Consider the following 24,364-nt stretch of genomic DNA (forward strand, 5'->3'; position numbering starts at 1 on the left):
CAGGTTAGGTAGTGAGTGACAGTTGCCCCCAGGTTAGGTAGTGAGTGACAGGCGCCCCCCAGGTTAGGTAGTGAGTGACAGGCGCCCCCCAGGTTAGGTAGTGAGTGACAGGCGCCCCCCAGGTTAGGTAATGAGTGACAGGCGCCCCCCAGGTTAGGTAGTGAGTGACATGGACCCCCAGGTTAGGTAGTGAGTGACAGGGACCCCCAGGTTAGGTAGTGAGTGACAGGCGCCCCCAAGGTTAGGTAGTGAGTGACAGGGACCCCCAGGTTAGGTAGTGAGTGACAGGCGCCCCCAGGTTAGGTAGTGAGTGACAGGCGCCCCCAGGTTAGGTAGTGAGTGACAGGGACCCCCAGTTAGGTAGTGAGTGACAGGCGCACCCCTCACCCCCCAGCAGCAGCAGTGTCAGACCTCGAGCAGCGGGCAACCCGACCAGTTAGAGCGGGCGCACGGACGCACCACGCTCTTTATGTGGAAGTGATGTCACTTCCGCATATCAGTGCGGTGTCCGCTAGGTCCTAGCGCCCGCATAGTGGTCACCAGGTGATCGAGGTTTGACGCTGGCAGCGGCAGCCAGCGGGGAGGGCAGCGGCAGCCGGGGGGAGCAGCTGGCACCCCTGCAAATAGATTGGGGGCACCCGTGGACATGTTGGGGGCATGGGCCCCCCTAAAATAGGGCTAGCGACGCCGCTTTTTGAAAGACTGGTTCTCACCCACTGAAAGCACCTCACCTCTACTCTCCTGGATTCGCTACAATTGGCATTTAGGGCAAACAGGTCCATAGAGGATGCTATTAGTTTGGCAGACATGACAGAACATCTCAACAGGCCCAACACCTACGCCAGGATCCTCCTTCTAGACTTCAGTTCAGCTTTCAACAACATTTGCATGACCATCCTGCACAATAACCTAGCAAAACTTCAGAAGGCACCCACCCATATTCAACCCGGTCTCCATCGAGGCAAAAGAGGACTCCAGGGTATATAGCACTCACTTCCTGGGAACTACCTTTACTGACGACTTGAGATGGGGCATAAACACAACCGTAATCCAAAAGAAGGCCCAGCAGAGGCTGTTCTTCCTGAGAATCCTGCGGGAGCTGATGACCATTTTTTTTAATCAATCTGATGAAAATTCAACATTAAAAAATAGGTTGTTTATATTACTTAGATCAGGGCCAGATTTACCATAAGGCATTGTAGGCATGTGCCTACAGGTTCCTGATGATGGAAAGGCGGCTCATTCTCCCCATTCGGAATGCCTCTCTCCCTCCTTCCTTATGCAGAGTCCTGAAAAAAGTGTAAATAAGAGGTTACTTCAGTCAGGGGCACCTCTAGCTACTTAATATTGAGGGTACTTCTGGCTAACTAAGGGGCATCTGTAGTTACCTATGATGGGCAAGGGAAGGGAAGTGACAAATGGGAGAGCGAATACATTTGCCATGCAGTTTTGTTGGGGGTGTTGTAGGTTCATGGAGGGCAAAGTCTAAGAAGCCAGAACATCTGTGCTTATAGGCTCATGGGATGTAAATCCGGGCCTGACTTAGAATTCAATACTTATCACTATCATATATGCAAATCATAGAAGCATGACTGGGAATAGGGAAGGTAGGCTGTACTGGTTATCATGACAGAACTGCTAGATAGGAACAGGAGTCAAGGGAATGCTCAATGCAGGACACAAGCATGTAGTCCAAAATGCAAAGAATGCAGAGCTGTGAACAGTAGAAATAATCCATACTTGAACTGATCAGGCAAGCACTTGATGATTCACTGATTGGGAAACTGATGTTACCCCACTTGATCGTATCTGGCTGAGATGTAAATAAAACCATTGCCTCTGCTAGCTTTGCTTGTTTCAGTGCAAATCTGTGTAGTCATCCATCTCCCACCATCAATTCAATCACTGTCATTTGTTTGATAAACCGCTCAAATTAATGGGACGTTTGTTGAGTGAACATGTTGAGTTGAAAAAAAAAGACAAACAGACTGAACAGGTATTGTAAATATCAACACATGTATGGCCCTTTTAATTCCGGCAGTGTAGCCTCCAGATAGCCAGAGACATGTGCATGTGGCGCTAATAAAGTAATGGGCACTGCTCTCCTGGACATAGCGCTGCTTGTACACTGCAAATTTACCTGCCTTCTGTGAAGAAAACTCAGGAGAAAAAGTTAATTGCATATAGGCTTTAGGCCCATATGCAATTCACTTTTTCAACTGAGTTATCTCCTAGGAGATAATATTCATTTTCTCTTTAAACTAAATTTTCTGCTTTTTACAATTTAAAAAGTACCCAAACATTGGTGAAAAAGTACTATCAAATGTAATTTGAGTATTTTCTTGCTTGATAGTGGCTTAAAATTTAATTTTATGACAAGTTGTGAAAATATCACCTAGGAGAAAAAGTGAATTGCATATGGGGCTTAGGGCCATATCCTATTACTAAACTCACCAGCGCTAAGTGCTGGCTAGTTCTTAATTTAGGCGATGGGGGCATCGCCTAATCCTAATTGAGTTGTGATCCCCCCAGATGGAAAAGAACTCGCTTGGGCGATGCAATCGCCCAGCGAGTTCCTTACACGGTATCCAGTTACCGTTTGCATGCCTTCCCGGCAGACATGAGCGTTAGCTTAGACCTGCAAAGAGTAGGTCTAAACCAGCTAACGCACATCGTCGCTGCAGCATCTGGGGATCTCCTTTAATAAGGAGACCCCTAGAGCTCCCCACTGGGTCGCCGCACACCTTAGAAGCCCCCCACGTAGCTGCACCAGGCACCCCTCTTAACATACATACTGTCGCTGATCACCCATTGCCTCTCGCCGCAAATTCCGTCGCATAATTACAGTGTATTTAACACTGTAATTACTGTCCGTATAGGAGCCTGGGCAAAGCATCTTTGAATCTGCCATTTTATTGGCTCAGACAGCGGACCAATGGGGAGCCCCAGCTGCAGATTCAAAGATGCTTTGCCCGGGCTACTATGCGGGCAGTAATTACAGTGTACCCCCAGATGCTGCAGCGGAAGATGGCGGTGTTGTTCGGCGGGTGAGTGCGCAAGCTGAAAAGGTTAAAAAACAAAACAAAAGTTTTTCCTCTTGTGGGTCTTTATGGCAAAGGATCTGGATGCTCAACTACTGTTCTATTCCTATGAACAGATGTTCTAGATTGCACATTGTTGAAGAGTAAACAGTGTACTGGTGGTACAGAATGGTTGTCTGAACGTGTCTTCTCACACTGTAACAAAAGCTAGGCTCCAGCTGCCAAAATCCCTCACACATTGTTCTCTTTACCCTCATTCCCCCTGTTCACCCCCCATTCCACAGCAAGGGTTAACAGTCCATGATGGATGTGCAACTGACTATGTATGCCGTCCATGTAAGTACATTCTATATAACTGACTGGACTAAAATAACCTAAAAACTGCCCACAGACAAAGGTTGGTGGTTGAATGTAAACTTAACATGGTTGCTAATATAAAATAAGAGTGGAAGTTTAACTCTACAATTGCACCCTTATTCTGGAGTAAGTTTTTAAATAGTCAATTGATTGTAATAAAAACTTGCATGGGTAAAGGAGGAGACCAATGATGGGTACTTGAAATTTCATAAGAAACACACTATAATACATAGTTGACTTTGATCGGAAATCGATCGGAAAATGCTCGGAAATCCATCGGAAAGCAAATTGGAGAGGTTGGAAATAATCGATCTGACAGTAAATCGACCATAAAGTCTCGTAGTGTGTACCCAGCATAACAGGTTTTAACTCTTCATTACTCAGTCTATGCAAGGATAGAAATAATATTCCGGGTTTAGTTAGGCTTTAATACCATCACAAAATAGTTTGTGGAGTGCTGATATCTATGATACAATTTTGAAACAGGAATTACTCTTTGGTTTGTTAATATTTGATTGGTTTATCTCTGACAGAGCTTTACAGATGTTGGCCCTGAAATCCAGTGTCATTTATCTGTATTTATAGCAATTTTCCAACACAAATGGAATTTCCTTTTAAGAATGAGTACTTGAAGGAAATACAGGCAAACTCTTTTATTTTGAATGAGAATCCAGTAGAACTACCAATTAATTATGTTCCCACCCGTGCAGTGAATATAAGAAATAGATTGCACTGACTATAACAAAAGATTCCTTTTATAGCTTTGCTCATCATAATGGGGTAAAGGGTGGGTATTATATTTTTGTATTCTTTACACAAGGTCAATAGGTAAACATCCATGTCAGCAAAGAAACTGACGCCCTCACTTCCAAGCAAAGACAACCTTACCAGACAGCTTTGTCTGTCAGTGCATAGGTTAATGGGCTGGAAGGACAGCTCTTGTGACATGCACACCTGACAGCTCTCCCTGCATCTGTCCTTATTTTTTCCCAGTAATTGCTTGGATTATGCACTGGGCTCACTGAGCTTTGATCCTGCCTTCACAGACAAAAGCCAATTCTGAACTCAGCAGCATGAATAAGGAGATCAGGTTGCTTTCTCTCTGTCTCACACGTGACTTTGTGGAATCTCTCCCATAGCTGCCTGTGTCCATTTACACTGCGATACACGACGGAGGGAATGCCAGAAATGTATACACATACACTGCTGTGCGTATATGTGTGTGCATGCCTGCTATAGGAGCAGTATATACGCCAAACATTCCTGGGATGATGGATATAGCACCCCAGTATGTGTACCCCATGGGTACTTATGTTGGGCTGAGGAAATCATTTAACTTTTTATTACAGCAAGTTTTGTGACTGAAAAGCATAAAAATCTTTTATGAACAAACTGTGAAAAGTATGTTACCTAATTAAAATCATAAAGGAGGGTTTGACTGTTATCTAATTAAAATGATAAAGGAGGGTTTGGAGTACGCCTAACAACCATACTGTACATTAGGTACTGTACTTGGTAAACAATGTAATGTAGTACTATGCTGACAAACACTGATATAGATAACCGCAGCTATTGATTTCCTAATTGTGATATATCATGTTTTTCAGTGTTAGTAATAACATCCGGACAGCAGTAGTGGATGGGATAACTGTAGACTGCAGTGCTGCTAGAAAAGCTTACGCTGCACTTTTCATGTAGAGCAGGAGAGAGCTGCACTCCCTATAGTAGCACCTCATGCTTCAGCCAGGCATATATCAGTCACAAGTAAAGGTATTTCCACTCCCCGGGGGTGTGAGTCTGCACTTGCCCTGCAGGGCTCTCCTCTCCTCCGCCCCACACACAGGACAGGAGTGCATGTGTAGCTGCAGGGCACGGCAGGCTGATCCCTGCTTGGTAACTCAGCATCTCCTGTGACTGCTTTTGGCTGAGGCACACGCCTCCCCTGTAGAGGAGGGACGACGGTGTCCCAGTCTCCTGAGGCGAGGAGTTGGGATTTCTGGGGCAGTCAGTCCCAGGAGAGGGAGGGGAGAGGAGTGCATTAGCAGTGCGGGCAAAGTTGGGAGCAGGAGGAGGAGTCCCACGGTCAGGGTGCCTGCTTGCCTGGCCAGCGTGCCGTGCTGCTGCTGACACAGCTAGGAGCAGGTCCACCTTCAGCAGCTCCTATCTGCCGCCTGATTATCGCTGAACTTTAGGAGCTGTGGTGCAGAACAAGTGCCACACCGTGTCAGCCCCGTGCAGGATTTTCTGGATACATGTCTGGCTGCTGCTGGATCTTTGCGGAGAGAAGCTAGCTGTGAATGAGCTAACAGAAGCTACTATTTAGCAGCCGTGTGAGGGCACCATGGACAGAGACCCGGGGAACCTGTAACTTGCAGCACTCTAGTCTACTCTATGCTCGCCCACTACTGATGATCTCCAATACTACATGATCGGATTACAGCACCTCTGAAGGGTTACACTTCTTCAGGATGGATTTCAGTAAGAGGGCGATGCACAGTGTAATGATATTTTTGTTGGGATTTGCAACAATACTTCAAACAGAAGGTGAGTACACCTCCACCACAATAGTGTGTGTGTGTATGAATGAATGTGTGTGCTCCTTTCCTAGAGAGCACACAACTTTTCTGCAGTAAGCACTTCTAGCCTATATGGTCAGTTCTCAACTTCAGTTGTTCAGTGTCAATTTCACAGCTAGGCTAAAGACAAAGTTAAGATTGGTCAAATAATTGTGATTGTTTTTGATAAAATGCAATTGTTATATTAGAGCAGGGCTGTGGAGTTGGAGTCAGGGTAATTTTGGGTACCTGGAGTCGGAGTCTGTGGTTTCATAAACTGAGGAGTCGGAGTCATGATTTTTGTACTAACTACACAGCCCTGAAAAGTATTGTACTTAGGGCCCATTTACACTTAATCAGTTGGTACGCGTTAGTGTGCGTTAGTATGCGTTAGTACGTGTTTTTTCCATAGCAGTGCATTGTGAAAAAGATTTCAGTAAAAACGCGTTGTGAACTGTGCCATAGGAAAACATAGACATTAATTTGAAAATCAGTTTTCTTTCAGTTATAATTGAGAGCAACTGACTAAGTGTAAATGGGGCCTAATGCTGGGAATACACGGTTCGTTTTGAACCATGTATCGAGCCGCTCGATAGATTCCGGCGCGTCCCCGCGTACGCCCGGATCGATTCCCGCTTGTCCCCGCGGGCGGCTTCTTATCTTCTTTTTCGTTTTTTACTATTGTCCTGCCCGCGGTATCGAGCGGGAAATCGATCCGGCGGGGTATCGGACAGGTTGGAAATGATCAATCGAGCCATCAGTGGCTCGATTGCACGGTTCAAAACGAACCGCGTATTCCCAGCATTAGGCCTCTTTCACACTATATGGGCTGCAGTGCGCATTTTGGCAGCGCATATGGTGTGCAATCAGCAAGAACAGCAATATCTGATCAAGTTTGGATCTGATCAAATAGATCATATTTGTTTTAGATTCTTTAGCAGTTGTTATAAAAACAACAGTTCAAAAAGGATAGAATTATGATCTATATGTGTGTTTAATATTAAACTGCCATAATATTTCAAGGTAACTGCTGTTGTGAACCCTGATGTTAGCACATTTCCCATTTCACATATTCTGCTGTTCTTAACATGTTTCAGTTTTATTAGTAACACTATTGAATGCTGTATAGCAAGTAAATTGTCAATAAACTGTGCATTTTAGCTATAATATTGCATGAGAAATCATACCTGATGATTTTCTTGTCAAACTGTAATATACTGTGCAAATGTAAGTGGCATCTTCTTACTTGTGAATAAAATGCAGATAACAGTTTTGCTATAACATATATGGTCAGTTTGAAAGTATTACTTTGTATACTGTAAGTTGAGTAGTCTGGAACTGTGTCATGACCTCAGAAATAGCAATCTGCTTGTGTGTTTTTACTTATAGATTATTAATTATTTTGAAAGAGCCTCTATTAAAAACTTTACATTTTTAGATAGAGCAGGGAAGAGCTGGAACTTCTGGAAGGTTTTATTGTGGTCTGTGCCACTCGCTGTTGAGGAGATTTCTTATGGCTTCCTGTCCAGTTGACAACTATCACCAAGATAGGACATGAAGAGGGTTTTCCCCCAATTGAGAAACAGCAATTAAAACTTTAAGGATTATGTATTTTCCCAGCTAAGCTATCCTTTTATTGCAGGGGCAGAAAGTGAAGAGAAATCTCCTCAACAGGGACATTATGTATAGGTGCAAACACATTCCCAAGGTTCAGAGTGAACCCTGCCCCATCCAAAACTAAAACAAGCTGCAGTTTCATTTTAACTGCAGTTAAACCAGCATGGACTCTTCCAGTTGATCTCAGCCTCTCTATGGTAACTTGCCTACATGCATGTGACCTCACCTGCACTGATGTCAAAGATTTCACATACTATTCTAGTAAAGAGATAGAAGAGATAGGAGGCTATAGCTCTCAGTTCTGTAATGTAAGCTAGTCATACACATCGATTTTTTGTATTGATATCCCTCCGATTAGTTGACTTTGATTGAATCTGCCTGTCATCTATTGCCCCCGGATAGCTGATCGATTCACTGTTTATTAATTCTGGGCAGTTTATTGATTGAAAGTCTGACCAGGCATGATGGAAAATCTCTGTTCAAGTGGGCAGGACGAGAGCAGTGGGGTATCAATTGCCCATAGCATTGCCCCAGCTCAAGCCATGCAACGCTTGGGGTTTGATCGATGCACAATCAATTTCTGATTGAATTAAAGTTTGCTGTGTTATTAATCACAGTCTAATTGAATTCTAGTTGGATGGGGATCAATTGGCTTGGCATATTGAACCATAAACAACTTGTGTATGGAAAGATTTGCTGGTGTGCCTGATTGTTTTCAATCTGTCACTTAAAGTCAAAGTTTTGTTTGGACAGTTTCCCAGAATTTTTCTGCCTGTTTTTTTGAGGCTCTATAGAACACAGAAAAGTTCTGTCTGGGAGTTTCCATAAGTCTCATACACACGCTAGCTGAAACTCGTCCGAGGCAGCCGACAGCATGTGTACTCGGCCCCCATGCTTCCAGGGATAAGCCTGGTAGATTGATTCATTCAATTGTCGACTGAGAGCATTGTCATCCCCACTCACCCCACTTGCTGTGTGACATTTCTCTTCTGCCACTCTGTAGCCCCCCCCCCATACGCAAACATATCCACAAAAAGCCTCTAGGCTGTTTACATGTCTGTACAGAAGTCAGACCCAAATTGTCACCTGAAGGATCCAGTCCCGACCCCAGAGGGCAACAGTCTGCGTATGTGTGTACGATGCTTATGTAAGCTGGAATATAGTTAAAGGTAGACAAACACTACTAAAAATGTATTTAATATATTAGACATTGATATAAGCATTGAATGTAACTATTAAAACAATGGCATTTACTCTTTCTATTACAATTGAAATATTGAATATTAGTTTGACTTATGTGCTCTATGCCCAATGTACACTGAGTGACTAAAAACTTAGAGACACCCTATAATAATGAGTTGGTCCACCTTTAGCTCTGATCACAGCCTATATATGTCTTGGGATGGATGCTGATACCATTGCTAAGGAATGTTGGCCCATGCTGACATAATGGCAGCTCTAAGTTGGGTCAGATTGGATGGTGGCATTTCCAAACTTTTTAAGTGATCTTTTGACTTCGTCCCTCAAATGCTCAATGGGATTGAGGTCAGGACTATAAAATACCGTAGCTCCAAATCTGTTTTTATCAGGGGCCTCCCAGGGGGGGATGGATACGCTTTCACAGAGAGTTTAATGTGTGCATTAAACACCAAGTGAACACCTGACATATCTGGCTTAGCAAATTTGGTCTTATTGGCTATTCATGAAGCAATGCTCATGCAAATATGCATTTTCTTTCGCATGCCAAATCATGCAGGGTCAAAAACCAATACCGCAAAGCGGTTGCCCTGCGGGAATTAGTTCATGCTACATTAGCACTATCCAGGAGCGCCACGGGGAGGCTTCCCAATGCACCCATACAACCGGGGAGCCGCGGGGCGCCAAGCTCTCTCACTGCTCGGAGACCACAGTGGCACCCCGGAGGAGGAGGCTGGGGGGTGCAGGCGACCCCCCCCAAGCGTGGCCAACGCCGGGGAGGGCTGTCCGCACCCGCCTCCTAAGATTAAAAACAGGCACTTACCTTAATGTCCATTGCGTTCTGCTACTGAGCATGACTTGGGTGCAATACACAAGAAAGGAGTGAAGCATGGTTCACCCCCAGCTTGTTGAGCTCAGGGTTGGATCACACGCAGCACTCCAAGGGGGGGGGGGAGGACGGGCGCAGACAGCTCACTCCAGGGCTCACACTACCTAGGACAAGCCATCCACCACCCATCTCCAAAGAGGGGATAGAAATGACTGCTTCCACAGAGAGTTTAATGTGTGCATTAACCAAGTGAACACCTGACATATCTGGCTTAACAAATTTGGCCTTATTGGCTATTCATGAGGCAATGCTCATGCAAATATGCATTTGCTTTCGCATGCCAAATCATGCAAGGTCAAAAACCAATACTGCAAAGCGGTTGCCCTGCAGGAATTAGTTCATGCTACATTAGCACTATCCAGGAGCGCCACGGGGAGGTTTCCCAATGCCCCCCTACAACAGGGGAGCCGCAGGGCCCAAGCTCTCTCACTGCTCGGAGACCACAAATGCTCAGTAGGATTGAGGTCAGGACTATAAAATACAGTAGCTCCAAATCTATTTTATCAGGGGCCTCCCAGAGTGGGATGGATAAGTGTTAGGCGACATCAGGGGGTGTTAGGGGTTAGGCATGGGTAGAGGGAGGGTTCTGTGTTAGCATTGGTAGAGGGAGGGTTCTGTGTTAGGCATCGGTAGGGGGAGGATTCTGTGTTAGCATTGGTAGAGGGAGGGTTCTGTGTTAGGCATCGGTAGGGGGAGGATTCTGTGTTAGGCATTGGTAGAGGGAGGGTTTTGTGTGAGGGTAGGATTAGGTTTATTCATAGTAAAATAACGGTAAAGATGAAAAATTCAGTAGTAGAATATCGCTAATTTTAAAGATATTCTACTAGCGGCAATCCCCTGCACCCTTTTTTTCAGGCGCCTTTTTTCATGTACGTGAGCAACAGTACCTTCAGTAAACGAGTCAGTAATGTAATTCAACAACTAGAAGAGCTTACAGTATAATGTGCCATCTTTGGAAGTACTCAGGGTCGTATTTCTGAAGGATGCCAGATGAGGGCTGAAGAGGTATTTAATAGCTGAACTTCACTGGGGGGGGGGGGTTGCTGGAACGACAGGATGGACTGAGGACTGGGAAGGCTCTATGCTATCCAAAGTCTCCCCTCTCTGTAGGTACAGTAAGTATCTAACTGTTTTATTTTTTGTTTGCTTCAGATTTACTTGAAGCTGGGTACACGCTTTTTGTGGAAAACGATGCGTTCTTTAGAACATGCGCTTGTTGTGTGTGTGTTTTATGTGTGTATATTATATGTTTGCGTTTACTAATCTTCCTTTTCCCCCAGAGAGAAAAGTTACATTGCTGCATCCGTTTTCACTTATAAAAACACGCAAAAATGCATACCTTTGCAGATACATTTGCGGAAAAAAGAAACATGCTGTCCGATTTGTAAAATGCGCACGGAACATGCATTGCAAATACGCCACTATGTGTTTGGTGTGCATCCCATAAACTTTCATGATGTGCGATTTAGCATGTGTTTCCTGCTGTGTGGCAAAACGCATGCAATTCAAGTAAGTGTGCTCCCTTACCTTTCAGTAGTAGTTTCACTTGCAGCAGATGTGCTTTCCATTGGCTTTTATTAAACCCAGCGCATCCTATGAAGGCATTGCAGACTGAGGGAGGGATCACACTTGAGTCTGCAGAAACTGCAGACGATTCCTGACAAGCGGTTTGCTGCACAATATGTGGCTTTGTCTGCAGTTGAACACAGATTTTTTGTAATTTTTTTTGACAGTAGACAGTGAATGTAAGTGAGGAATCACATGCGTTGCGTGGAAAATTAGTGCAGGCTGTATCTTTTTTTAAGTGCTATACAGATTCGCAGATAGCTCCTTAAAACACAGCAACCACATAGAAAGCATTACTTGTTTTCTGCATGCGATTTCACACAGCAAGTGTGACCCCTGCCTGAAGGTAAAAGTGCTGCAGAAGCACCACAAATGCCTGTAACATCTGCTGACATGAGCTTATACTTGGTCATTGCAGTTCTGCGATGAAGCTGGTCCTTAGGGCCCCATGCCTGAACTAAACAGCCACATTCATTCGCTAGGCACTGTAGGCCTGCAAACTTAAAATAGTCAAGTTAATAAGTCTCTGCACCTGAAGCAATTCATTGCCATGGTTGCCTTCTGGAATTCCATGTTTATACATGATGCGGAGGCTGAATTGTCAGACTGTGGAGAATGTGGGCGGACCTTTATATACTTTATACTACAGTGGATGTTTAAAAAAAAGCCTTTTTGCAAGCTGAAATTTCATTTCAAGGTAAGAATCTTATGTTATCATTGTAGTACGTCAATTTGGTGCTGTGATAGCACGCTCTGGTGTGAGTTTCACCATTATTATTTTAAAAAGCACTGACATATTTGTAAAATTTGCATGTTGCCTGCGCATTACTTTGATGGGACCCACTGCACTAAGGGCCCATTTACACTGGGGTGATTTGCAAGCCTTTTCCGCTGATTCCCTAACAGCTGGCGATCGGCAGGGCTTTAAAAAGCGCAAGTTTAATTAAAAGTATATGGCAGCAATCATATCGCAAACGTGGTGCATGAAGCACTTTTTTGCAATTTTAGAGCGGAAATGTCCAGTGAAAATACGCAAAAAACCCCCCATCGCAAAACGCTAGCGATTTTGGTAACGTTTGCGATCACCAGTGTGAACGGGGGCCTAAATGTGAATGTCCCGTAAGAATATCATTGCATCACATTGCGATGCAAAGATATTACAATGATGATGCGAAGATAAAGCACATGTAGTGTGAACTAAAGGGCCAGTTTTGAGGGAAACCAATTCACTTCTCTGCATGTTTTTGGAATGTCAGAGGAAACCACATTCCACAGAAGAAACCTTTGCAAACACAGAGAGAACATACAAACTCCATGCAAATAATATCCTGGCACAGATTTGAAACTGGAACTCAAGTGCCATCGACTATGACACAATGAGCAAGGTGAAGTTTTCAGATGGTTAAAGAAAATCTGTACTCTAAAATTCTTACAATAAAAAGCATACCATTCTATTTATTATGTTCTCCTGGGCCCCTCTGTGTTGTTTCTGTCACTCCCTGCTGTGATCCTGGCTTGTAATTGCCAGTTTTAGGCAGTGTTTACAAACAAAAGACGTGGCTGCTAACCAGAGTGTGATAGGCTGAGAGGAGCTCAGTCTGTGACTCACACAGAGCCTGCAGGGGGCGTGGAGAGGGTGTGTATAGCTTCTATCCTATCACAAGCAGACCAGCACATTCCTGCCTGAGTGCCTGAGCCCGACAAAGCCGTCAGAGGAAAGAAGATTAGATCATATAACAGAGATAATACAGACACTGTGCAACTAGGAAAGGCTGCAGTAAGACAGACCACATTAGAACAGGTATAGTAACTTATAGGATAGAAGAAATAAGGCTGAAAATTTTGTTACAGAGTCTCTTTAATATCAAGTCCAGCTTCAAACATACACCAAAATATACCATCTGCTAATCTAGTAAGCAAAGCGTTCAGATGTTACCTTTTTCTGCCAAATAAAGAATAGACATCTAAATCTACATACATACTCTAGTATGATTTTATTATTATTATTATTATTATTATTATTATTAAATTTTATATACCGCCATCATTTTACATGTTGTTGTACAGAATACAATACAGACAACAGTGGGACCATAAAGACATACATAGCTCATGTACTTACTGTATTCAAGAAGTTTTAAATCAGGATGATACCATTTATTGGCTAACTACAAATAAGAATAAACAAGCTTTCGGCCTTGCAGCCTTCGTCGAAAGCTTCGCCGAAAGCTTGTTTATTCTTATTCATTTGTAGTTAGCCAATAAATGGTATCATCCTGATTTAAAACTTCTTGCTTTTACTGATGGCTAACACGGTACAACACCCTACTGCTATTACTGTATTCAGAACACCCAGCAACACAATCACAAAACTACATACATAGTTAATGCATGTTATGATAATATCCGGCACAGATACAATTTCACTTGCTAAAATAAGTAGAGATGAGAAACAGTAGATTTTCATGGCCTAAAACAATCATTTGTGATTTCCTTTTTCAGGTGTAAAGCAGTGTGTGCACAGAGGTCCCCCAAACCTTTTTAACCATCTCCCCTGCAACAGTGTAAGCCAGAGAATACCTGGCTGACATTATTGTTTTCCTCACTGTGGGTTGCCAACTACTCCTCCTTTTCCTACCCTCTCTGTAAAACAGAACAGGCTGCTACGTAATGAGGTTCTCTCAACAATGGTTCCTAAATTATCTCCCCAAAATAATGCCAATGATCTTCTTAGGTGATAGTTAGCTTAGGTGTATATGCAGGTTTGCAAACTTCTTTTAAAAATGCAATCACAGGAGCAGAAGCAGCCCAGCAGGTTCTGTAAGTAAGGCTGCTGCTTGGAATCATCATGCAAGCCAGACTGCAAAGAGGCAGAACTGCCTGAAAGATCACAGCCTGGAGATCTGGCAGTCATTAAAATTGGAACTAGCTATTGACCAGATAGTGTAAAGCCTCATACACATGCTTGATTGAAGTCACCTGAGGCAGCCGATAATGACCGCCTCAGCCGATAATCAGGTGTGTGTACAGGGACGTCGGATTCCTGACCTGCGACGCGCAAGCAATCCGCTGGGTGGGTCAACTCACCTCCAGCGCTAGCCAATTTCATTGTTCTCTCCGCTAGTCTGGCTGTGTATGCACCTTAAAAGAGATTTCTTTGACATCAACTAATGACAGAGCTTCTAAACAAAAAAAACACAAAAAAGAAAAAGAAAAAAGATACTTTGCCATTGAGTTCATATACAGGATTAGGAAAACAATTGTGCTTGGAACTGAAAGAAATGCCATATAAAGGATATAAAGAGACACTGAAGCGAAAAAAAATATATGATATAATTACTAGAAGATTAGCAGCAAAGAAAATATTCTCATACTTTTATTTTCAGGTATATAGTGTTTTTTCTAACATTGCATTATTCTATAATATGTGCAGATTACACAACACTCAGCATTCAAAATGATTCTTTCAGAGCAGTCTGTGAAGTAATGACATCTCCTCTGGCAGAGGAAAAGTAAATAGTCCAGGAACAGTTGAGATAATAAAAGTCAGATAACAGCCCTCTCCACGACTAAAGGTGGCCATACACTGGCCCGATTCGCGGCCGTTTCGACAGCAGATTCGATCCTGGGATCGAATCTGCTGCCAATCGTTCGCGCTAAACGCACCCGCCGATCCGATTTCCTCCCGAAATCGGATCGGTCCGTCGATCGCTCCGTGCGGGAAATTACCCTCGATTGCCCGCGAGTAGGGAGCGCGTCGCTAGCGGCGGCCGATCCGATCAGGTATACATTACCTGACGCTGGCTCCCGGGCGTCTTCTCCGCATCTTCTCCGCATCTTCTCCGCGCTGCACCCGCTCCATCCCGCCGCTTCCTGTCACTGCAGTGACCAGGAAGTTCAAATAGAGGGCGCTCTATTTGAACTTCCTGGTCACGGAGTGACACAGGAAGCGCCGGGGAGGAACGGGTGCAGCATGAAGAAGATGCGGAGAAGATGCCCGGGAGCCAGCATCAGGTAATGTATGCGCGGGGAGAGGGGGGGGGGACAGGCGGCAGCGGCGGCTCCACAGATTGTGATCGGTTTCAGGCTGAAATCGATTCACAATCTGTTTGCAGTAAAGGGAGCCATACGATCCCTCTCTGATCAGATTCGATCAGATAGGGATCTGTCAGCTGGTCGATCTAATGGCAAATCGACCAGTGTATGGCTACCTTAACTTAGTCGGAGAGCTTAATGGCTTGTTTGCATAGAGATAACAACTGGAGTTTCTCAACTCTTCCTGTACTGGAAACAATTACACTGATGTATCTGATCTTAATGTTTTATTTCTTAGCTGTACTACACATACAAATCATAATATCATAATTTTTTTTCCGCTTCAGTGTCTCTTTAAACCAGCCTGTTAATGAATTCAGTTTTCTCAGCAGACATCAAAGGGCCAATAGACACTATGACACTATTCGCAAATGATAGAACAACTGGACATGTACAATTTTTCTTTTGGGCAGTGAATGTGTTGCTATTCATCTGACAGAGTGCAGCAGGCACTGCAAGGGATCTCTGGAGCAGGACTGTGTGTCCGAACTGTGCAGACATGCTACAAACCCGGAAAGAGCGAGTTAAGCCTTAGTTTTGACAATAACAAAAAAGCATGAAAAATACCTAGGGCTCTTTAAATTAGGCAACAGGAGCATTGCCTAATTCAGTTAAACTTAACACCCCTGGGTGGTAAAGAACTGGGCAATATAATCACCCGGTAATTTTTTTTTTGTCCCATATTCAGTTGTAGTTTTCGCCCCCCCCCCAGGTAGCGATGCTTCCCATCAACATGATCTGTAAAGGTATAGGTATAAACTTTTTGCTTGCTCTGAGCAGGTGAAAAGTTCTATAGCCTGTGTCCCGTGGGCTGCTTTTGGCATTTGGGAGCCACTCTTACCAATGAAACCACAGATGCTCAGGATTTAAATAGGTAAACGGTCCCGCCATCCGTCGCTACCCGCAGTGACCACTGCCACTAACATGAATCTCCCGCTGGGGCTCCTCATTCGTCCACTAGGTGGACCACTGGATCAATGATAATCAGGATGATTCAGAATCAAGATGATTCTCATTGGTCCACTTAGTGGACAAATAGGGAGCCCCAGCGGGACATTCAAAGATGCGTCTGCTGGAGCTCTCAGTAAAAAGAGGATGGTGGTGGCACTGGCGATGGTCCTGGGTTTTCCCGCGGGCAGCGACGAACAGCAGGTAAGGGCAGAGAGCAGCTGGCTCTCACGGTAGTTAATCAGAAAGGGCACCTGGCTCTCGTGACAGGGGTGCACACATCACCCGGGGGAGCAAGGATAGCTCCACAGCACAAATGCCTTGCTCTATATCGCTTGGCACTAAGGTGCATTGCTGAAGCGAATACCTTGTATTCACCTGGGTAATGCTCTTAACGCTACAACATCGCTCAGGTGAAACTGACAATTGAATGTGCCAGTAAATCCCACATGTTTTGAGCTTCTTATCAGCTCAAATTGCATAAGTTTGTTGTTGCTGCTCTCCTTATTGCAGCTTGTAGGTGCTGCTCACCTCCTGCTTCACTCACCCGCTTCAGTCCCTGCAGTGAGGTAAGTTGGAAGGAGGAGCAGAAGACTGCTCTCTCTAGTGAAGCCATGCTTTCCTCGAAAAAAAAAAAAATGATGGCGTGTACAGAGGGATTCAGTAAAGGGTTTTCCAGCAAGCCAAATGCTGAGGTGGAAGAGAAAGATGCTTGGTAGATATTTGTACAGACGGCACAAGGATTTTAAAGAGAGTCTGAAGCGAGAATAAATCTCGCTTCAGACCTCATAGATAGCAGGGGCACATGTGCCCCTGCTAAACCGCCGCTATCCGGCGGCTTAACGGGGGTCCCTTCACCCCCAAACCCCCCACTGCGACACTTGGTTGCAGACTTGGTCGCTCCTGGAGGCAGGGCTAACGGCTGCAGCCCTGCCTCCAGTCACGTCTATCAGCGGCGCATCGCCGCCTCTCCCCCGCCCCTCTCAGTGAAGGAAGACTGAGAGGGACGGGGAGAGGCGGAGATACGCGCTGACAGACGCGCGTGGGGCAGGGCTGCGGCGTTTAGCCCTGCCCCAACCAGGAAGCGCTCCCCTGCTGAAACGAGGGGATTTGGGGGTGAAGGGACCCTCGTTAAGCCGCCGGATAGCGGCGGTTTAGCAGGGGCACATGTATGAGGTCTGAAGCGAGATTTATTCTCGCTTCAGACTCTCTTTAAGAGACAAAAGTGTAATGTGTGTATGAAGTCTGTGTACACCACTCTTGTTTTGCATGGAGACCCCAAGGCCTTTATTCAATTCACTTTTTCTTAAGTTTTTTCCTAGGTGATATTTTCATATTTTTGCCTTTTAAGTCACCAGCAAGCAAAATACCGGTACTCAGAATCTGTACTCTCTAGTCTACTTTTTGGTACTTTTTTTAATTGCGAAATGCTGAAATTTTTTTTAAAGGGACTCAGAGGAGTGCCCAAATTTAAAAGAATACACTTACCTGGGGCTTCTTCCAGCTCAGGGTAGGCGGCGAGGTCCCGCCGCGTCCTCCTGGCTCGTCTCCTTCAGCCTCCGCCGGCCGCCGGTTTTCAGCGTCACCCGGCGACACCCGGGCCTGGTGTCAGCTGGCTCTTCCTGAATAATGACGCAACGTGTCATCATGCCGGCCGCAATGCGCCATCACGCTGGCCGCTTCGCGTCATCACGGTGGGTGACGCTGAAAACCGGGGGCCAGCGGAGGCTGAAGGAGACGAGCCAGGAGGACGCTGTGGGACCTCGCCGCCTACCCTAACTATAATGATTCCTGAGCAAAGCCAGACTGAATACTCAGTCAGAGATTTTATCAGGGCTGTAAACAAGCAGGCTGAGCAGTGAATAATGAAACAGAGAGCAAGGTAGGTGTTTTCTCTAATGTTCCCACTGATATGTATGGTAAAGTACATGAGGGTGCTTGGTCTCTGGTTCACTTTAAAAGGCATTTTCTTTATAAGGTGTGAAAATATCACCTAGAAGAAAAGGTGAATTGAATAAGGGCCATTTCATTAATAAGATTTGAAAATATCACCTAGGAGAAAAATGAGAGGTAAACTGAATTGGATCAGGCCCAAAGTGAATTGAACAAGGGCCCATTAGTCTATTTATAAAGAAACAAGTTGTCAGCAAAATATTCATTGTTTCTGCAGAAATAATATTTTTTTAATGAATCCAGATACAATAACTAAAATGATCTCCAATTTTCTCTCATCCTCAGTGTTTTTCAATGTCATAGTAGTGAACTCTATTTGTGTTTGTTTCAAACATCTTGTTTGCAACTCCACTGCAGATTGCAACTTGAAAAAGCAGTGATTGGGCTGGTGCACACCAAGAGCACTTCTGAGCGCTTTTAAAAACACCAACGCTTTGAAAAGCACTTGGCTAATGTATTTGAGTGGGATGGATAACAGCAGAGTGATGTGATTTTCTCCCAAACACAAACGTAGGTCCTGCAGCATTTCTGCTGATTTCTGAGGCAATTCAGCCTCAATGCTAAGTATAGGAAAGTGGAAAATTGCTCTGAAAAGCGCTAGATCAGAGCGATTTTACAAGCGTTTTTGTTACAGAAGCTCAACTGTAACAAAAAATAAAAAACGCTACACCAAACGCTCCATGCATCGATAGGCATGATTAGAAAATCGCTAGGCACATGCCTCAAATCACCTAGAAAAATAACTTCAAAATGCGCTGAGCGTTTGCGATTACGCTAGCGCTTTTTGGTATGCACTGGCCCGTACTCAGTCTAGTCAGTGACTTTCTCTGGTGTTGAACTAACAGCTATGAGTGCTGACCAGTTACTCCATGCTAGTAAATGAAACTTCTGATCACCACTTTAGGGTAATTACTGTATTATATTCTGTCCTCAGCCCTTATAACTAGGGAACAGAACCAGTAAAGTTCCTACACACTTTGTGGTTAAAGTTATGTGGGTATCGTAGTGCTCAGACGAAGGTGGATGAAATCATCATTAATAATAGTCATACATAATCCATACAGAGCAGCCACTCTCTTGTTTCGCAGATTTAGAAACCTGATTGCCAGTGTGTCTTTTATGTCAATATTCAGCTGATATAATAGATGAGGGACACTTAGCAGTATTTCTCAGCTGCTTGCATACTTGTAGGATTCACTAATTAAGAACACTGCACCATCTCTCATTGATTTTGTTGTACCTTGATAAATTTGTCTCATCCAATATCTCTGCAGTACAGTATAATCTGCTGATCAACTTTTCTATACTGCAGATTGAACTGCCCAACGGCACACTCTGGTTACATATGAAACTTTTGCTTTTACAATGACTGTTAGAGATTACAGTGACACACTCCAATGAGTTCTGGTTCACCATGAGCTTGCTGGGTAGTCTGTAACTCTGGTTGTTTCAAGTTCTACTCCATAAAGCCACATTAACTATGCTATGCCAATCCGAAACAGTCTCTATGCATGCATTCCAGCAGTTCTAGAGGTGTGGCTATCTTAGGCCCAGTTCACACTTGCGGTTCTCTGCCAAACGGACCGGATGACCTGACCGGATCCGGACCGGATCCGGATCGGAACCGTACGAATCTGATCCGGATCCGGTCAGGTTGCATCAGGTGTTCATCAGGATGCGATCCGGATCCGTTTGGCAAAAGATAGTAGAAATAGAATAAAAATGTTGGGGTCTGGGAGGTCAGCAGAAGGTGGACCTGTGGAATCAGGCCCTCCGCTGTTTAGCACTCACCTCCACCTCCGACATACTGCCAACATCTCCAGCACGTTTAAAATCTCTGCTGCTCCACTCCAAAATGCTTGCCCATGTGTCCCCATCCAAAATCGCCGCTTCAATACGCATAGGAAGTGGGGTAGAACATCCGGATTTTTAGCCAGTGTGTTGTGCGCTCTTCGGTTCTCATTGGTTTGTATTGGCCGGATGGTGCAGTCCGGCTCCGCTCCGGATACGGCTACCGGAGGAGCCGGACCAAAAAATAGCGCATGTTGGGTCTTATGCCGGAGTCCGGATCCGGTCCGGATCCGGTCCGGACGAAACGGACGCATGTGAATGGACGCATAGGCTTTCATTGCTATGCCGTGCGTCCGTTCCATCCGTTCTGCATGCGGTCCGGCTCCGGCACGGCGATTCCGGACGGCGACCGCTAATGTGAACCAGGCCTAACGGACAACAAGGGATGGTTTGCATATTCAGCAGTTATGCATCGTGGGAGACAGTATATGCTCGCTCCAACCTAAATTATAGCAAATTCCTTTTTTTTAAGAAGGCAAACTTTTGTTTTGCTTAACATTTTAGTAAGAGGGCTTTTTGGTCCTTTGTAGCTCCTCACACACTCCAATCAGCTTTGGTGCACCATGAGCTTGCTGGGTACTCTGTAAGATTACAGTGAGATGCTCCCTTTTTTAAAGGGATCATGAAGCAAGATAATGGTATGATGGCTGCCATATTTGTTTCCTATTAAACAATACCAGTTGCTGGGCTGTCCTGTTCTTCATTTAAGCATCAGTTACGGTATGTCTGAATTGCACACCTGAAAGAAGCATGCTGCTAATCTTGTCAGATTTTATTAGAAACATCTGATTTGCATGTTTTTTTCAGGGTCTATGGCTGTAAAGGGGCAAATCCAGGATTCTCAAGGGGGTGTGGGGGAAAGGGTGGGGAGATTCCTGAAAGGTCTCTCTCAGCCACGCACAATATAATTATATGGTAGGACATATGACTATGTTAGCGATTTAGATGTGAGCTCCTCTGAGTACAGTCAGTGACATGACTATGTACTGTACAGTGCTATATAAATACATAATACCTTAGTAGTTAGAATGTGACAATGTTGAATTTTTTGTTGGTTTGGTTTTTTTAGGAGGAGGAGGGTGGGAGAGAGATGGCGAGACAGAGACAGGAGAGGGAAAAACATAGAAGAGAGTGGGGGAAAGGTAAAGAGAGGAAAGCGAAAGACAAGAAAGGGGGAAGAGACATGAGTGAGTGTCAATGGGGAAGAAGAGAGTGTGGGAAAATGTGAGATACAGGAATGGGGAAGACAGAGAGACACACACAGGACAGAGCAGGAGAGAGAGAGGTACAGGACAGAGGAGGCAACACAGAAACAGGTAAGATACACCTGACCAGGATTGCAGTATTCTATTTTGCAGGGCCACACTGAGATAATACACATATAGACATATTGCACTGTGGAGGAGAGACAGGCGGTAAAGGAGACAGATGGTATACCTGGGAGAGAGGGTGAGAAAGACATGGGGGAGAGCAAGGCACACACTGAGAAGTAGAGGTAATTTGATTTAAGAGGGCTATCCCATAAGCAGCCAGAGAGACCAGGAACAGGAAGTATTCAGCTGGCTTTTTCCAGCCAGACCACCCTCAGTGCTTCTTCTCCTATCACTACAGAAGTAATCTGATTGTAAGCATTGTTATCTGTATCCACTGGCCTCTGCAGCATATTCGGTTTAGGGCCGGTTTCCACTAGGAACCGCGGCTGTTTCTGATTCGTGTGCAGCTTCCGTTTTGCTTTGTAGCTTCAGCCTGAATCACTAAGGCTTGTGATGCACAGCTATAGGAATTTGGCTCTGTGCTGCATAATTCTGCAGCATGCCGTTCAGATTCCCACCATAGTGCGAACTGGACGGCAGTCCATTAATTAGATAGACCGCACTTACCCGCCCCTCTTATATAATGGGGAAATGCTGCAGATTTGGCCCGGATTTGGGCGTAGTGGAAATAGTTTCACAGGAGTCAGTGAATACAGATAATGAGGTCAGCCAACATCTGTAATGAAGGGGGAAGTGAAACCTTCTGCAACGTCCCAACCAGCACACGGCAGGGGCACAGGGCTGTCCTCATATCTGGCTCTGTGCTCTGTCAAGTCCCCAGACCTATACCATGCTCTGTATACTTTCAACCTAAGGCAGTTGTAGCCGGGAAAGAAAGTGGGTGGCGCGGCACATGTTGCAGGCAGAAGCACGGTGGTGTGAGCTGCAGGATGCCTGCAGACATTCTGGTATCTCAATTCCTGCCTGTCCCCAGGCACTGCACCTGCCCTGGTCTAAGGGAGGGATTTTGGGGACCAGTATTCCCCCCCCCCCCCCCCCAAATAAAAAAAATTGCCCGTACAGGATCAGTAGGGCAGCCAGGCAACAGTTTAAAAGGAAATAAATATGGCAGCCTCCATATACCTCTCACTTCAGAGGTGTCCTTTAAAGTTGATGTAAATGTGGTCATAGTTTGTATGTAGATGGAAACTGACCAAGCCAGAAGCAGCAGCAACAATTTTATTGTTCCATTTTCAATCTGCATATAAATTGCAACTTAATTTTTATCAACCTGATACTATTTGCAGTTCAGTTATAATCTCTATTGAGTATATGACCATTGATCACCTAGTAAGTCAGTGAAATGATTTCTCTGCACCTTTGTTTCCATGCTCTAAATCCCTTATCTTCTGCCTGGCCTTCTAGCTGAGCCTGGGAAAATGCAGGCCTTATGCTATCTTGAGTTGTTGCAGGCTCATGCTACACGAGCTGGCTTGTGAGAGGGAGGTTGCACAGCACCACAGTAGAATAACAAGCCTGGCTGACCTGCTATGGATTACGTAAAACACAGATAACAGGTGCAATGAGTGGGCTTCCTAATGCCAACACAAATTCTTTTTTCTCGGCTGAATGAAAAAGCTAGTCTTGAGACATGAGATGAGATGGTACTTCTGTGACCCAGTCATGGGTGTCACAATAGCCCCTAGGGGGGATGGTGAGGCTTAGGGGACCAGTCAATCTCTGCTCCCTTTCTGCAGAACTTCGCAGTGTGCACATACTTTTGACACCGTGACTCGGCTCCTTCTTCTTCTTTGTACAGCGCATGAGCAAGCAGCAGCATTCCTCCGTAAGGGCACGATTCTTGTCATGTGACATTGGGGCCTTGCGGAGGAAAGCTGGTGTGTGCTGCCGTGCTACAGAGTGAAGGTGAGGGAGCTGAGCAGACGTAAGTAAGTGCACGCTGCACTTCTCTCATTATGGGGGGCTTGGGGGTCACAGGAGCAGGCCAAACTTGGTGGGGCGCTAGGTATTTTTATGCATGGGGCCCCACAAAGTTTTCAGGGGGGGCATGTACCCCAGTTACTCTCTTGCATCCAGTGTGATTTCTCACCTGAAGAAAGAATGAGTTACGTAACACTGTGTTACTGCGTGTAAACTCACTCCCCATATTATTATACGGGTATATTCATATGTCTACACTGTAACAGACCACGTTATTCAAACACATTTTCTACAGTAAGTTTATGGGTAACGTGTGCAAAACATGCATGTTACATAACAGTTCTTCATGCTATCAAAATATCACACATGCCTTAACATCCATAGTGTGCACTGCATTATGCATGCCTTATCACATGTGCATAATGTAATGCACATACACTGTAGTTTGAATATAACCAAAGTGGCACTATCATTGCTTGACCACTACCATAACATTTTTCTTCTCTACAGGATAAACAGGAATACTCAGAGAAGTGTGTCTGTTTATGTGCTTGCAGCAATTACAGTGGTGTCTGGCAGGGGTTGGATCATGTCGGCACATCTGATTGAACTCAGGCTTGTGGGCACTTTAAAGTGCATGTACAGTATAGTTTACCAGTATATTTCTAACTCAGACCCTCTCTGCTATAAAGACTCATACACACTTCTGATTTTTCCAAACGACCAGTCGTTTGAACGTCCGGTCGTTTGGACGTCAAATCAGACGTGTGTACGGTCGGTCGTTCACCTGATAAGACTGGTTTTGACAGATCCGCTTGGCGGATCATTCAAATCCAGTCTTATCAGGTGAACGACCGACCGTACACATGCCGATTTGACATCCAAACTACTAGACGTTCAAACGTCCAAACAACCGGTCGTTTGGAAAAATCCGACGTGTGTATGAGCCTTTAGAGACCTAAGCAGACCTGTCACTATCAACCAGCCCTCCCCACTCCCCCGGTGCAAAACTTTGGAGGGCTCCCCCTACAGTCACAATCCTTTCCTTTTTTTTTCTGAGGCTTCCCTGCACTAGGTAAGTTTGCTTCGAATGGGAATTTC

General features: G+C 44.9%; 1 protein-coding gene across 1 annotated transcript in view; it reads left to right on the forward strand.

Annotated features, from left to right (window-relative positions):
- The first annotated feature begins 5,426 nt into the window (after positions 1 to 5,426).
- Positions 5,427 to 24,364, forward strand: part of FRAS1 (Fraser extracellular matrix complex subunit 1) — a 730,981-nt gene continuing 712,043 nt past the window's right edge. The window contains exon 1 of the mRNA XM_068233564.1: positions 5,427 to 5,942. Coding sequence (XP_068089665.1) covers positions 5,867 to 5,942 — 76 coding nt within the window. The 5' untranslated portion in view covers positions 5,427 to 5,866. The remainder of the gene's footprint in view (positions 5,943 to 24,364) is intronic.

Source organism: Hyperolius riggenbachi, chromosome 1 (genome assembly GCF_040937935.1).
Source record: "Hyperolius riggenbachi isolate aHypRig1 chromosome 1, aHypRig1.pri, whole genome shotgun sequence".
In the NCBI taxonomy this organism is placed as follows: Eukaryota; Metazoa; Chordata; class Amphibia; order Anura; family Hyperoliidae; genus Hyperolius; species Hyperolius riggenbachi.